Here is a 13,120-nt window from a genome sequence, read left to right as displayed (position 1 = left end):
TCACTGAGTAAATTCAGACTGAATACAGATTCTACGGCAGATATTTCACTGCTACTCAACTTCACAGTATACTTTGCCTGTATTTCTATCTGTACCTCTACTTGCAAGATCTGAGCTGTAAATGAGATTTTTTAAACCAATTCAGGGACACTGTACACACTGTATTTGGGACATCAGACATCACCTCCACCTTACAAAAACTGTTCAAAGCTCGGTCAAAGTCTTAAATATTTATAAAAAATTATCAAGGCAATTAAGAGTTCAGCTCACAATTTCTTAGTGTAAAGCTTGTGCATTACACTATTTTGTAGCCTTTAGAATTAAGCAGCAAAATGACTGAAGTACATGCACATATGCACCCAATAGAAAAGAAGCTCATACATGTATCCAGTAGAAAAGAAACTACCTTCCTGAAATTACTTCTGGTGCAGCATAGTTAGGGGAACCACAGCTTGTTCTTAAAAATTCTCCATCTGACATCATATTTGATAGACCTGAAAGTATATAAGAATAACTACTAAAGATTCACAGAGCAAAGTGATTTTACACTAGAAAAGATCACTGGTAATTCAAATTAGAAAGTTAACTAATTTATCTCAGTAAGGAGGCAAAATTGTTTGGAGTGATTGAAATTTTTATATGAGAACAACACACGATCCTGCATTTAGTTTACCAGAAACTTGAGTAACATCAATCCATTATTGCACACAACCTAGGAATGTTCAAAAACATATTAATTCCACGACAAAAACGAATCCATTCTGGATTACACAAGCATGATAGAGAACAAAGCTGCTCTAAAGGAGAGAGCAACATAGTAATATAGGATTCTGGTCATTAACACAAAAGTGTCTTAAAAACCATATTCTCTTCTAAATGCCAAAGAGGAAGATGCTACCAAAGAATTGCCTAAAATTTTTTAAGAGGTTATATAGAATAAGGGAACTCAGGAGTGCACACAGCCTTGCCACAATTTAGACACCAAGAACTTGCTACCAGTCCTCACAGCAGCTGCGTTAAATAGCTAGTATAAACAATTAAGCTTCTGATTACTTAGGCAGCTGTTATAAATTACGATATAGTATTGGCTTTCGCATTTGTGTGTTAGCTTCTGCATGTTATTATTAATCACAAAGATTTTGATGTGGTACAATTCATAATTTCTTTTAACTGCTTTTTGGTATAGTATAATCTGTCAGTTTATGTATGCACCATATAGCTTATATAAATAGTAGCATGATAAATATATCTCAGGCCTCAGCATAATATTAAAATAAAGACTATGTAATGTTAAAATGCTTTTATTAATGTAACTAACTCAGAGAATGGTGTAAAATAATTATGTTGTTTCTCACATTTGTGGACTATCTTATCTGAATGATAAGATAACAGTGACAAAAACAGGAGCACCAAGAGAAGAATTTACTGAGTCTTCGTTATCAGAGAGTGTAAAAACAACAAGATGGAACCATGAGAAAAAATAAAATATACTGATTTAATCTACAGGATGGCATGCAGACAAGTCAAAGGTTAAAACCAAGCAAAAGAATTCCTGAAACATCTAAACTCACAAGACTGTTTGAATAATGTATAAATGCTCATGAATATACATATAATGCATGTAATGTAACAGTATATAAGAACATTGTTTTAAGCCAGGTATGTTTTTGGCATATTGCCAAACACCCCAGCGCTGGATATTGTCCCTTTTATCCCTTATTAAACTTTTAAAAATTTCAAAGAGTAAGCTCTGTTTCTCACAGCAGTTATATAGCTAAAAGCACAGGAATTTGCAAAAATGTTCTTATTTTACCTTTTATGCTTTAATTACATTTTTCAGTCACATCTGTAGAGCTTTTAAAGTGAAATTAGAGCAGTTTCTTAGAAGTAGTGTATTTTACTAGAGCAATGTAGTTCTTAAATATGATGAACTTTCCCTGCACTGTACTTAAAAGAGAGCTAAGCATCTGCATTTTATAGATAAAGAAACAATCAGAGAGTCAGTTTTGAAGTGGCAAGGTGGGGAACTAAGTCTACTTAGCATTATCAGAGAAAATATTAAGCTGTGTCTTTAAGAACCAGCAGTGCAGCCAGGAACAGAATGGGGGCAGGGGTGTTTTGAGGGAGCTTTTAGAGTCTGTTGGAACAAGCAGCTTGCCCCCTTTTGCCGCATGGTTTTTGCTTTGCTGGCTGTTTGGACTTTGCTTAAGTGGAGGGTTTTTTTGGTTCTCTTTTCATTTGTTTTTCCTTGTCTCAGAGACACTGCAGTTAGCGGTTTTGAGCTGCCTTAGGGTGAATTCCGCAGCCAGGGCATTGCACCAACCTCCCCACTCCAGTCCAAGTCGATGGTGACTTGTCAGCAGCACCCGGCCAAGGAGAAAAAACTATGGAAGTGGAGACTTTAGCAAAAGCTGTGATGAAAGAAAGAGAGGCAAGAGCTCTGCTTCGAAGGTGGTTGTTTTGGGTTTGCAACTGTAGCCACTCGTAAAGACTACATTTAGCAATTAGAAACTGTTTTGACCTGAACTTTGCAAACTGCCAGCAGTGAGAAAAGTGAGAGAGGTCCTGCGGTCGGGCCAGGATCTAAATTAACAGGACCTAAATAACACCAGAAATGTGATCAGATATAAAATAGCAATGCTTACCAAAATCAGCTATCTTGGCATTCATGTGTGCATCAAGCAGCACATTTTCAGGCTTCAGATCTCTATGTACTACCATATGCCTGTGACAGTAATCCACACCAGAAAGGATTTGCTGGAACAGACGTCTACTTTCCTTTTCATCAAGCTAAAACAAACAAAGGTTTTAAACAATTTTGAGACAGTGGAAGGATAACTTGATTTTCCCCTATATGAATTGAAGGAAACTTTCCAATGACCAAAAGCTATCATTTATAGTTTTGATATTTTATACAGCACATGTTATATACTCAGTAATTAGAAATATTAGCACCCAAACATTAATTTTGTCTAATTAAAATATCAATTAACTTAGATATTTAAGCATGGTATAAGATTAAAGTTGACAAAAGCTGATGACACTCAGTATATAAGTGATAAACTTCGGATATGGTTTATGCTCCTATTAGCAGCTAGCCCTAAACAGCAGACTTAACTGGATATTTCCTATAAACACACCCTAATCTGTGTCAAAGTTTGCTCAGTCTAACAACTAACTAAACATATCCTGGCTATCTAGATGGTTTGTCAAAAGTGACTTTAGGACTTTCACAGAAACCAGTCTAATAGTAGAAGAGGGTAATAAGGGCACAACAGTAGCTTTTCAACAATAGTTTATACTGAAGAAAGTTTACAGCTACTCCAATTGGGTAGCATATCCATCCAGTTTCTACACAGTAATTGTAAATTAACATATCAGTATCATTTATTCTTCAGTAGAGTGGAAAAATGCTACAAAGTCACATACAAAGATTTGAAACATGTTGATATATAACCATTTTTATTTTCAAAACAAGATATAGTCATAAGGTATATTTTAATTGCTAACCGCAAAATTAATGCTGAATACATAAGAAACAAACCTTCATTTAACAGGAAGATTGCAAAAGCAATAACAGAATGCAAGTCATTGATTTGTAGAGTTAGACTACTTCTTACCCTTCCATTTTTACAGATATAATCAAACAGTTCTCCTCCTGAAACATATTCCATCACCATGAAAATGTCAGTTGGTGTACTGATGACCTGGTACCTGATAAGAATAAGTATCTGTTAGTCTATTCACTCAGTAAAAGCAGCTAGTTACATTTAGTTAAAACCAAAGTTGTGCAAAGAGTCAGATTAAAGGTATACTTGAAAAAAATTACCAGCCCATTTACAGCTACTGGAATGTTAATATTTTTCAGAAGCTATTTCCTCTCCTTTCACTATGTGATACCATCATCGCCAAGATTACCAGGGAATTTGTATTTCCCACGAGGAAGATTAGTCTGTACTTTCAGAGGACTACTCTGAGTCCAAATGTTTTCTATGAAGCCATATACAGTGCTGTCTCACAGACATTTTAGTGTAATCAGGAAGGGATTCGAAAGGACTTTGCTAGTGTCTTAAAAAGCACACACCCTTCAACTTTAACAGGCAAAACCCCCTTGCCTTGTCATAAATAAAGTATACTTCAAGACTTGAAAAAATATTCATGATGATTGAAAGCAATTATCTTTTACAAAGAGACCTAAATTTCTCATTAGTACTTAAGAGTATTAACACCTTGGTTATATTTTTATCACTATACTTTAAAGTTAGCTTTGAGGTTTTGAAAAAACTAGTTTATGGTCAAATTCTCCACTTAGGAGATTGATATGTTTTCTACATATCCTTACCTAAATGTTGTTTAGTTTTTTTTCTTCTTCCAGCAGTCAGAAGTGACCAATTTTTAACATAGCAAGAAAATGCACACCAATAAACCTTCAGTCAAAAAATTCAGATACTATATTAAGAAGACAGGAGATAGCAATTGGATGCAAATGAATGCTTCAAGGTACTACACTTAAGCATACAAATATCCCAATTGTAAAAAAATAATTGAATTCACCCATACACTATAGAACTGAAATGTTCTTTCAAATGCTGATTCTAAGACAAGGGGGAAAAACAGACATGCTCCAGCTAACAGAGAAGTTTTTCTTGACAGCAGTGAGTTCAGACTATCCAGGTGAATGTATGTGTGCATGTATATATGTGTGCATGTATCTATTTTAACAGCTTAGCATTGTAGTGTAACATTCAGATAATCTGAATACTATTCTGAAGGAGTCATCTTCAAAGTTAACTTACCTAACATCTTATAGTCCAAGATGTTTTACCTTTACTAATTTTCTCTCAAATACCTTGGTTGAAAGTGTCATGTACTTGAACATACTGAAGTCATAACTAAGACACTCTACAGAAATAACACTGTAATCCTTTTAATCCAAAAGCTACAGTGCAACCTCATTTCTAACACCCCTACTGTTAATGACATTTTCCATAGTTGTGAAATTACTAAGCTCTATGCTTCAGGAAAACATGAGCAAGCTTTTATTTTAGATCTTCACAGTCATTTTCCATCATCTAGATAGTGAGATAGTGAGCAGTGCTGGAAGATAAACCTCTTAGCATCACTGAAAAGAATGAGCCATTCTGCACCTCATATTTTCAGCCTCTTGGAAGATTCAGTCATGTTTCTCTATAGTCAGTTCATTTTTGTAGTTATGGAAAAAGATGTGAAATAGTTACATGTGGGAACTCAGCACATCGTTCCCGATGTCCAGAGATGCCAGGAGAACCCTTGGGGGTCTCGGAAATCCTGGAATGTTGCCAGGAGTGTTTGGTAGCTTGATTTTGATCCATCCACAGAAGTGACAAGAGTTTGAGGACATGAGAATCACTTTAGAGTGAAGGGTGTAAAAGGGACACATTTAGAGGGTGAAATATAAACCTTAAGGTTTTTGGTACAGGGGGGTTATGGAGACAAGATGGAGGGATCAGGGTGTGTCTCGTCCTTCTTCTTTCTTCTTCTTGTCCTCCATCTCCTGTGGTGATGTTGGCACTTGGGGATTGGTTTATGGTGAAGGTGCGCTTGCTAACATGGGTGAAAAGTATTGGGAAACAAAGGTAAATATTACGTACGTAGATTTTAGTATAAAAAGATATGACCGCCCCGTGGGTGGTCAGAGTGCCTGTGGCTGCCTTGCAGATCAGACCTCTGTTGGGCAGACAGAAAATTTTGTAGATAAGAAACAATAAACAATCTGAAGACCGAAAAGCTGAAGAGTCCAGACTCGTCCTTTGAAACGCGTGCCACCCAAGAACCACTCTACCCGTGTCGGGGCAGAGACAGACAGCCGGACCCGACATTTGGCGTCCCTGGGTGGGCACCCGGTGGGCGATCCGGGGGGCTACCCGGCAGCGACCGGCGATCCAGCAGCATCCGGCAGCACTTGCTGAGCCACGGTGAGCTCTGGTGTGCACCTCTTGCACAGGGTCAGCCTTGAAGCACCGAGTGGGCAGCTCCCGAGCTGGACTCATTCCCAGGAGAGCACTGATAACTCCTTGGGAGAACAGCCAGAAAGCAGCCAGGAGAGTCTGAAGACGCAGCAGCCACAGAGAACATCGCACTCCACTTCGGCCGAAGAAAGTTCGTAGCAGGACAGCCCGAATCGGAATCGGAAAGGCGCCTCCGAATCCATCTCCTGTGACCTGCAGGCAGAGACCAGGAGCCTTCGGACTGCTCTGACGACAGATTTTCGGTGAGAAGGTCAAGAATTAAGAACATGGGGGGTACACTTTCCCAGGAACAAATAGAGATTCTGTCCAACCTACAGGGCGTGGCAGACACACACACTAAGGGGATCCCAAAGAAAAAGCTTAAAGAATTATTGTTGTGGGTGCGGTGTAATTACCCGTACTCAGAGACACGGTTGTTATTTGAAGTAGGCTTTTGGCAAGAAGTTAATAGACACCTATATTTTCTAGCCATCAATGAGGATAAGACAGCCTTGAAATTGCTGTCTTCAGCAAGAATTATGTTAGAGGCGACCTCTACTCAATTTAGAGGGTCAGCCAGGCAACAACTTGTTGCGAGTCCCACAGGGGCAGAGGGAGCAGAGCAAGGCTCAAAGCAGAGATTGGCTCTGATCCCGATTGGCCCGGGGGAAAAAGTGCCCAAGAAAAGGGGACAAGGAGAAATGTCATTGCCTTCAGTCCCACCATCCCGAAGACCCAAGGGAACCCTAAAGCACCCTGAGACCCCAGAGAGTGCAGGGGTTTCAGACTCCGACTCAGACACAGATGATACTATTCCACTCCCTGATGAAATGAGGTTTTCTCCCAGCGATATCGAGGAGGCAGGTCACTCTTTACGAGCGTACCGTCCCGATTCGCAGGAGTCAGAGGGAGAGGAGGTGGAAAAAGTGGCGGAGTCGGGGAGGGGGGTTCAAAGGGAACAAGAGGGGAGGGGGGATGCGCTCTCTCGCGGCAGGCGCGGCGGCGGCGGCGGCGGCTGGCGGGGGGGCCGTGGAGGCGATGGGGGACACGGGTTCTGGTGCGGCTTTTGCGAGCGCAACGCCGAAAGCGGCGGCAGCCTCAGCTGGCGCGGTGCCAAAAGTGCGCGTGATGAGCAAGGCTCGCGGGACGGCCGGGGAGGGCTCTCAAACCGACGCGGCAGCGTCAGACACGGGCAGCAAGGGCGGAGCAGCTGCAGGGCTCCGGCGGGCTACCGTGGGGGGACGCAGGAGACGCGCGGTGGTGACATCAGACCCGGAAATCTGGACCCGGAGATCGGCTCGAATTGTGGCGCGAAAGGGGACACCCGCGGGGGGAGGGCTGCGCGCTTCGGCGAGGGGTGTGGATACAGCGTCAGAGGAGGAGGAGAGAGGGACAGGAACAGACAATAGGGAGGAGACTTCGGAGGTGGAGCGGGACGGAGACAGTGATGTCAGTACAGGGGAGGCAGGGGGCGTCCCCGAAGGCACGCATGCGCGGGGAGTGCCTACGGAGCGAGGACGGGGGCAGGTCCGATCCTCTGTGACGTCTCGGGCGAAGAGGAGGGGCCACGTTCGGGGTTCGACATCCCGGGGCTCCACCCCCTCTCCGGTCTCGATGCCTTTAGTCTCAATCCCTATGGTTCAAACCCCTTCCACTCAAAAGAAACATTCAAGTATTCAACCCTCAATGCCAGCTCAGTCAACAGCCATGCAAACTCGGTCTCAAACACAGTTGCGAGCGTTGCAGTCTGCTGAGCAGGAACCGATCGAGTTCGTGTCGTCATCAAGGTTGTCCAGGCAGGCGACAGCGCCACCTCGTGGAGGGACGACCACATTGCAGGACATGTCAGACCTGCTCGACAGCGCCACCACATCACCTGCTGGCCAAACTGCAACAATGCAACAATTTTTTCCAACAATTTATAAAAAGAAAGCCACATTAAAGAAAATAAAAACAACAACAACAACACAACAAAAGGATAATATTCCATCAACTTCAGGATTATATGAAGTTGAAGACAGCTCAGATGAAACACAGCCTCAAGGAGAAGAAATGATACACATTACAGCAAGAGAGGGAATTCCAGCATGGATGCTTTCAGCAGCAGAAGCAGCAAGAAATCTTCTGCAGTCTTTTGATGCAGCAAAAAGAACGCGTTCAAGAGAGCCTCAAGTTTCTTTTTCAGATTTAGGAGCAAGACTGAGGACCTCAAGTCAAAGAACATGGAGCGAAGGATCACCAAGAGCCTCCACGATTCCATTGTGCAGGCAATGGCCAATGGAATTTCCAGAGGAGGAAGAAGAACAACCGATAGAACCAATAGACTGGAAGGAAATTAGAAATGAATTATCAAAAGAAAAGGGTTTGATCAGAGGATCAGGAGACATAATAATGCCAGTGACATATGATGCACAAGGTCAAAATCCAAGGTGGGAAAGGTTGGATCATGAAGTGATCAAGGACTTATCAAAGGCCATTCAAAACAATGGTCTGAATTCGCAGTTCTTCAAACAGCTCCTGAAGGGGACATTCAATATGTATGATTTCACTCCATTTGACATTCGATGTCTTGTGTCGATGATTCTCACTGACACACAAAGTCTTATCTGGGACAGAAGATGGAGAAGATATCTCACAGAGTTGAGAGCCAGCTATCAAGGTGGGCCAAACGCAAACCTCACAGAAGCCCAGTTGGCAGGAGACCCTCCAGATGACAATCCAGTGGAGCAAGCAGCATGGCTTCCACGACAGGTGCTGAATGACATCAAAGAAGCAGCACGCAAAGCGATCTTGCAGATTGCTCCGGCGGGAGTTCCGGACGTCCCATTCTCATGCGTCAGGCAAGGTCCCACAGAACCATTCTCATCTTTCATAGATCGACTCTCGCAAGCTGTGGATCGACAGGTGACGATTGACGAGGCGAAGCAACCTCTCATGGAAAGTCTAGCTTTCGGCAATGCCAACCCGGATTGTAAATGGGTCATCAGCGCAATGCCAGGACGGCCATCCTTGGCAGAGATGGTGGAGGCATGTAGCAGAGTGGGAACACCTCAGCACGTCGCGTAGATCGTGAGGGATGAGCTGAGAGGAGAATGGGGAGAACAGATAAGAAGAAACCCGGAGAGGCAGTCAGAAGATCAGGACAAGGTTGAAAAGATGCTGGAAAAGGTACTCCAACAACAGAATGAAAACATAAATAAAGTTCTTGCAACCATCCAGAAGAAGAACAATCCATCAGGAGGACAATGCTACAAATGTGGGGCGTTTGGACACTTGAAAAAGAATTGTCCACATGCACACGCACAAGTGCAGACACAAAAACCTGCAAAGCCACTCTGTGCGCGGTGCGGAAGAGGAAGACACTGTGAAAGAATGTTTTTCCCAGACAGACCTGGAAGGGAATCCTTTACCACTTCCGGGAAACGGGAGAAGGAGCGCACCCACAAACCATCAGCGCGTGTCGACACAAGTGATGGCGGTGACGCAACAACCAACAGGACAATCATCGGGGATCGTCAAGCAGACGCCCTCAGCAAACTACTCAGTCGATTCTCAAGCGACCCAGAACTCCTTCCACCAGGAGCGCAGTGCACACTGGCAACTTCCAAATTAATTTGCTTTCTGGATGAAAGTCATGCGGAGGTTCCAACAGGGATCCGCGGAGATTCATACAAAAAACAAGATTTCTTAATAATAGGACAGGACAGGAGCAGAATCCTTGGATTTATTGTTTATCCATCAGTTGTTTCTGCAGACAAAAATACGGAACTGACAGTTTTAGCAAAAGCGCTTCGTCCACCATTGACCGTGGCGGAAAACACTCAGATCGCGAGAGCTTTTGCTCTGCCACCGCACACCATTGAAGTCATGTCAATCTTTGATGAAGAAGGGCTTCCTTTGAGGGAACATGTCGAAATACATACCACATGGATAAAGCACATAGGTCGAGATCGACCCACGCTCACATGCCAATTAACTTGTGGAGACAGAACAATAGAGGTCAGAGGCACGCTCGACACAGGGGCAGATGTCACAGTAATATCCTATATCTTTTGGCCTCGCAACTGGAGCTTGATTGCGCCCTTGGGATCTCTCTCAGGCATAGGGGGAGTTTCTCTGTGTCTGCAGAGTGAGAATGCCATCGTTGTCACGGGACCAGGAAACAAGACGGCGATCATTCGTCCTTTCGTTGTGCAGAAGCCAATCACAGTTTGGGGACGAGATCTCTTGGCACAGTGGGGCACGAAGATCGAGGTGGTTTTTTAGTCGGGGTCACTGCGGCACTTGCCACATTAAAGTTGACTTGGAAAACAGATGATCCAGTCTGGGTGGATCAGTGGCTCCTGGAGCGAAAAAAGTTGAGTGCATTGAAAACCCTGGTCCAAGAACAGTTGCAGAAGGGACACATCAAGCCAACAAACAGCCCTTGGAATTCTCCAGTGTTCATCATCAAAAAGAAGCTGTCAGGCAAATGGAGGCTGTTGCACGATCTCAGGAAGATCAATGAAGTCCTCGAAGACATGGGACCGCTTCAGCTGGGTCTTCCATCTGTTTCGATGATTCCCAGAGATTGGCCGCTTGTGGTCATTGACCTCAAGGACTGTTTCTTCAGCATTCCACTTCATCCGGATGATGCTCCGAGGCTTGCCTTTTCAGTTCCAAGCATCAACAAGGAAACGCCTCTGCAGCGGTACCATTGGGTCATCCTTCCTCAGGGCCTGAAAAACTCGCCGACAATCTGCCAATGGTACGTGGCACGAGCTTTGTCACCAGCACGGAAGAAATTCCCGAAGGTGAGAATCATTCATTATATGGATGATTTGCTCATTGCGGCATCGACACAACAAGAGCTGCAAAAGGCTCGTGACTGTGTGATTGCAGAAGTGCAAAAGGCAGGTCTGGAAATCAGTGTTTCAAAGATTCAGGAGGTCGCGCCTTGGAAATATCTGGGTGGAAGATCTCGGAGAAAACAATAAGGCCTCAAAAGATGGAAATCAGCACAAGAGTCAACAATCTGCATGATTTACAACAACTTCTAGGGGAAATCAACTGGATGAGGTCGATTTTGGGAATCACGAACAGCGACATTCCAGCGTTGCTTGATCTCTTGAGAGGAGATGCAGACATTCGATCTCCCAGGACGCTCACAAAGGAAGCAAAGAAGGAGTTGGAAAAAGTTACAGATGCCATTCAGAAGAGACAGGCACATCGATTCGTTGAATCGTTGCCTTTCCAATTAGCAGTGTTGGGAAAGAAAGCACAATTCCATGGTTTAATCTTCCAATGGGATGCGTCTCAGAGAGATCCTTTGATAATCATAGAGTGGATTTTCTTACCGTATAGGCCTTCAAAGACAATTCTGACAGATTTGGAGATGGCAGCACAGATCATCATAAAGGGGAGAACAAGATTGCTGACAATGGCGGGCCGAGAATTTTCAAAGATTTATCTGCCTTTGAAGAAAGATTATTTCGATTGGGCCATGCAGAAATCAAAAGATTTGTTAATTGCGTTGTTAGCTTTTCCAGGAGCTTGCACCATCAACTTTCCTCAACATAGAATGTTGCAGTCGCAAATATGCTACAGAGCAAAGCCAAAAATAAGTGAAGAACCTCTGGACGGGATCACAGTGTTCACTGATGGCTCAGGAAAGACACACAAGTCAGTGATCATGTGGATGAACTCAACGACAGGGGAATGGGAATCAAACGTGAAGACGGTTCAAGGCTCTCCACAGATTGTGGAATTGGCAGCTGTTGTCCGAGCATTTCAGTTGTTCCAACAACCGCTCAATTTGGTCACGGACTCTGCATATGTTACAGGTGTGGTCAGGCGATTGGAAGGTTCGCTCTTGAAAGAAGTCAGCAACGAAGTTTTATATTCCTATCTAGTAAGCATGAAAACAGTGCTAGAAAGCAGGGAAGAAGAATATTTCATCACTCACATCAGAGCGCACACAACACTTCCAGGATTTCTAGCGGAAGGAAATGCTCAGGCAGACAGATTGACAATGCCCATTTCACAAACACTTCCGGACATTTTTGAGCAAGCACGACTGAGTCATGCATTTTTTCATCAGAATGCACAGGCGCTGATGGAATCCTTTCGTCTCACAAAAACTCAGGCGAGGGAAATCATTAGTGCTTGTCCAGATTGTCAACTCGTGCAACCACCTGCTTCAACAGGAGCAGTCAATCCACGAGGACTGCAAAGTCTTCAGCTGTGGCAAACAGATGTCACAAAATATCCATCATTTGGGAGACTCAAAAATGTTCATGTATCAGTAGATACATTCTCAGGGGCGGTCTTTGCTTCAGCACATGCAGGGGAAACAGCAGAACATGCTTGTCAACATTTTTTACAAGCGTTTGCATCATTAGGTGTGCCTCAAGAAATAAAAACAGATAATGGTCCAACATATACAGGCAGGGTGCTTGACAGATTCCTGAAAAGATGGGGTGTCAGACACACATTTGGCATTCCACATTCACCCACAGGTCAGGCAATCATTGAAAGAACACATCACACCCTGAAATCCCTTTTGGACAGGCAGAAAAGGGGGGAGCCAGAGGCGACACCACACATGAAGTTAAACAAAGCATTGTATGTGTTGAATTTTCTTAACAGTTCGTCTTCTGAACCCAATCCACCAATCGTGAGGCATTTTTCAAACAGCTCTCAGGCAAAACTAAGGGAGAATCCTTTGGCTTTGATCAGAAACCCAGAGACAGGACAAATAGAGGGTCCTTTCAAACTAATCACTTGGGGCAAGGGTTTCGCTTGTGTTTCCACAGGGCGAGGGCTGAAGTGGGTGTCAGCGCGGCACGTGAAGCCATTTCGGACAAGAGAGCAAGAGAGCACAGATCCCAGAGGCAGAGAAAAGAGCACGCAGACGGAGGAAGAAACTCAAGTTGTGAGCAACGACTCAGAAGAGGGACAAAAAGAATAAAAACTTTGGGGGGTTTTTCCTTTGTGGCTTTGAGTGGAAGCATGACAATGATTTTTCATAAGGGTGAAGTCATGAGCTTCATGATGCTCATGCTTCCATCTGTTGCTTTAAGCAATGGAGCAAATCTACCCATCAGTCAACCAAAACAAAATGTTTGGGAAACGTTAGCCCAGGCAGCAAATTT

At 43.6% G+C, this 13,120-nt stretch overlaps 1 protein-coding gene across 1 annotated transcript in view; it reads right to left on the bottom strand.

The window, feature by feature from the left end:
- Positions 1-402: 402 nt before the first annotated feature.
- LOC139598921 (5'-AMP-activated protein kinase catalytic subunit alpha-1-like) overlaps positions 403-13,120 on the bottom strand; it is a 49,125-nt gene continuing 36,407 nt past the window's right edge. Inside the window, exons 3-5 of the mRNA XM_071445856.1 lie at positions 3,621-3,714; positions 2,646-2,790; positions 403-494 (exon numbers count right to left, since the gene is read on the bottom strand). Coding sequence (XP_071301957.1) covers positions 403-494; positions 2,646-2,790; positions 3,621-3,714 — 331 coding nt within the window. The remainder of the gene's footprint in view (positions 495-2,645; positions 2,791-3,620; positions 3,715-13,120) is intronic.

Source organism: Agelaius tricolor, unplaced genomic scaffold (assembly GCF_023055355.1).
Source record: "Agelaius tricolor isolate 1412-34295 unplaced genomic scaffold, bAgeTri1.0.p SCAF_21, whole genome shotgun sequence".
Classification (NCBI taxonomy): domain Eukaryota; kingdom Metazoa; phylum Chordata; class Aves; order Passeriformes; family Icteridae; genus Agelaius; species Agelaius tricolor.
This window is presented reverse-complemented; position numbering and strand designations above follow the sequence as displayed.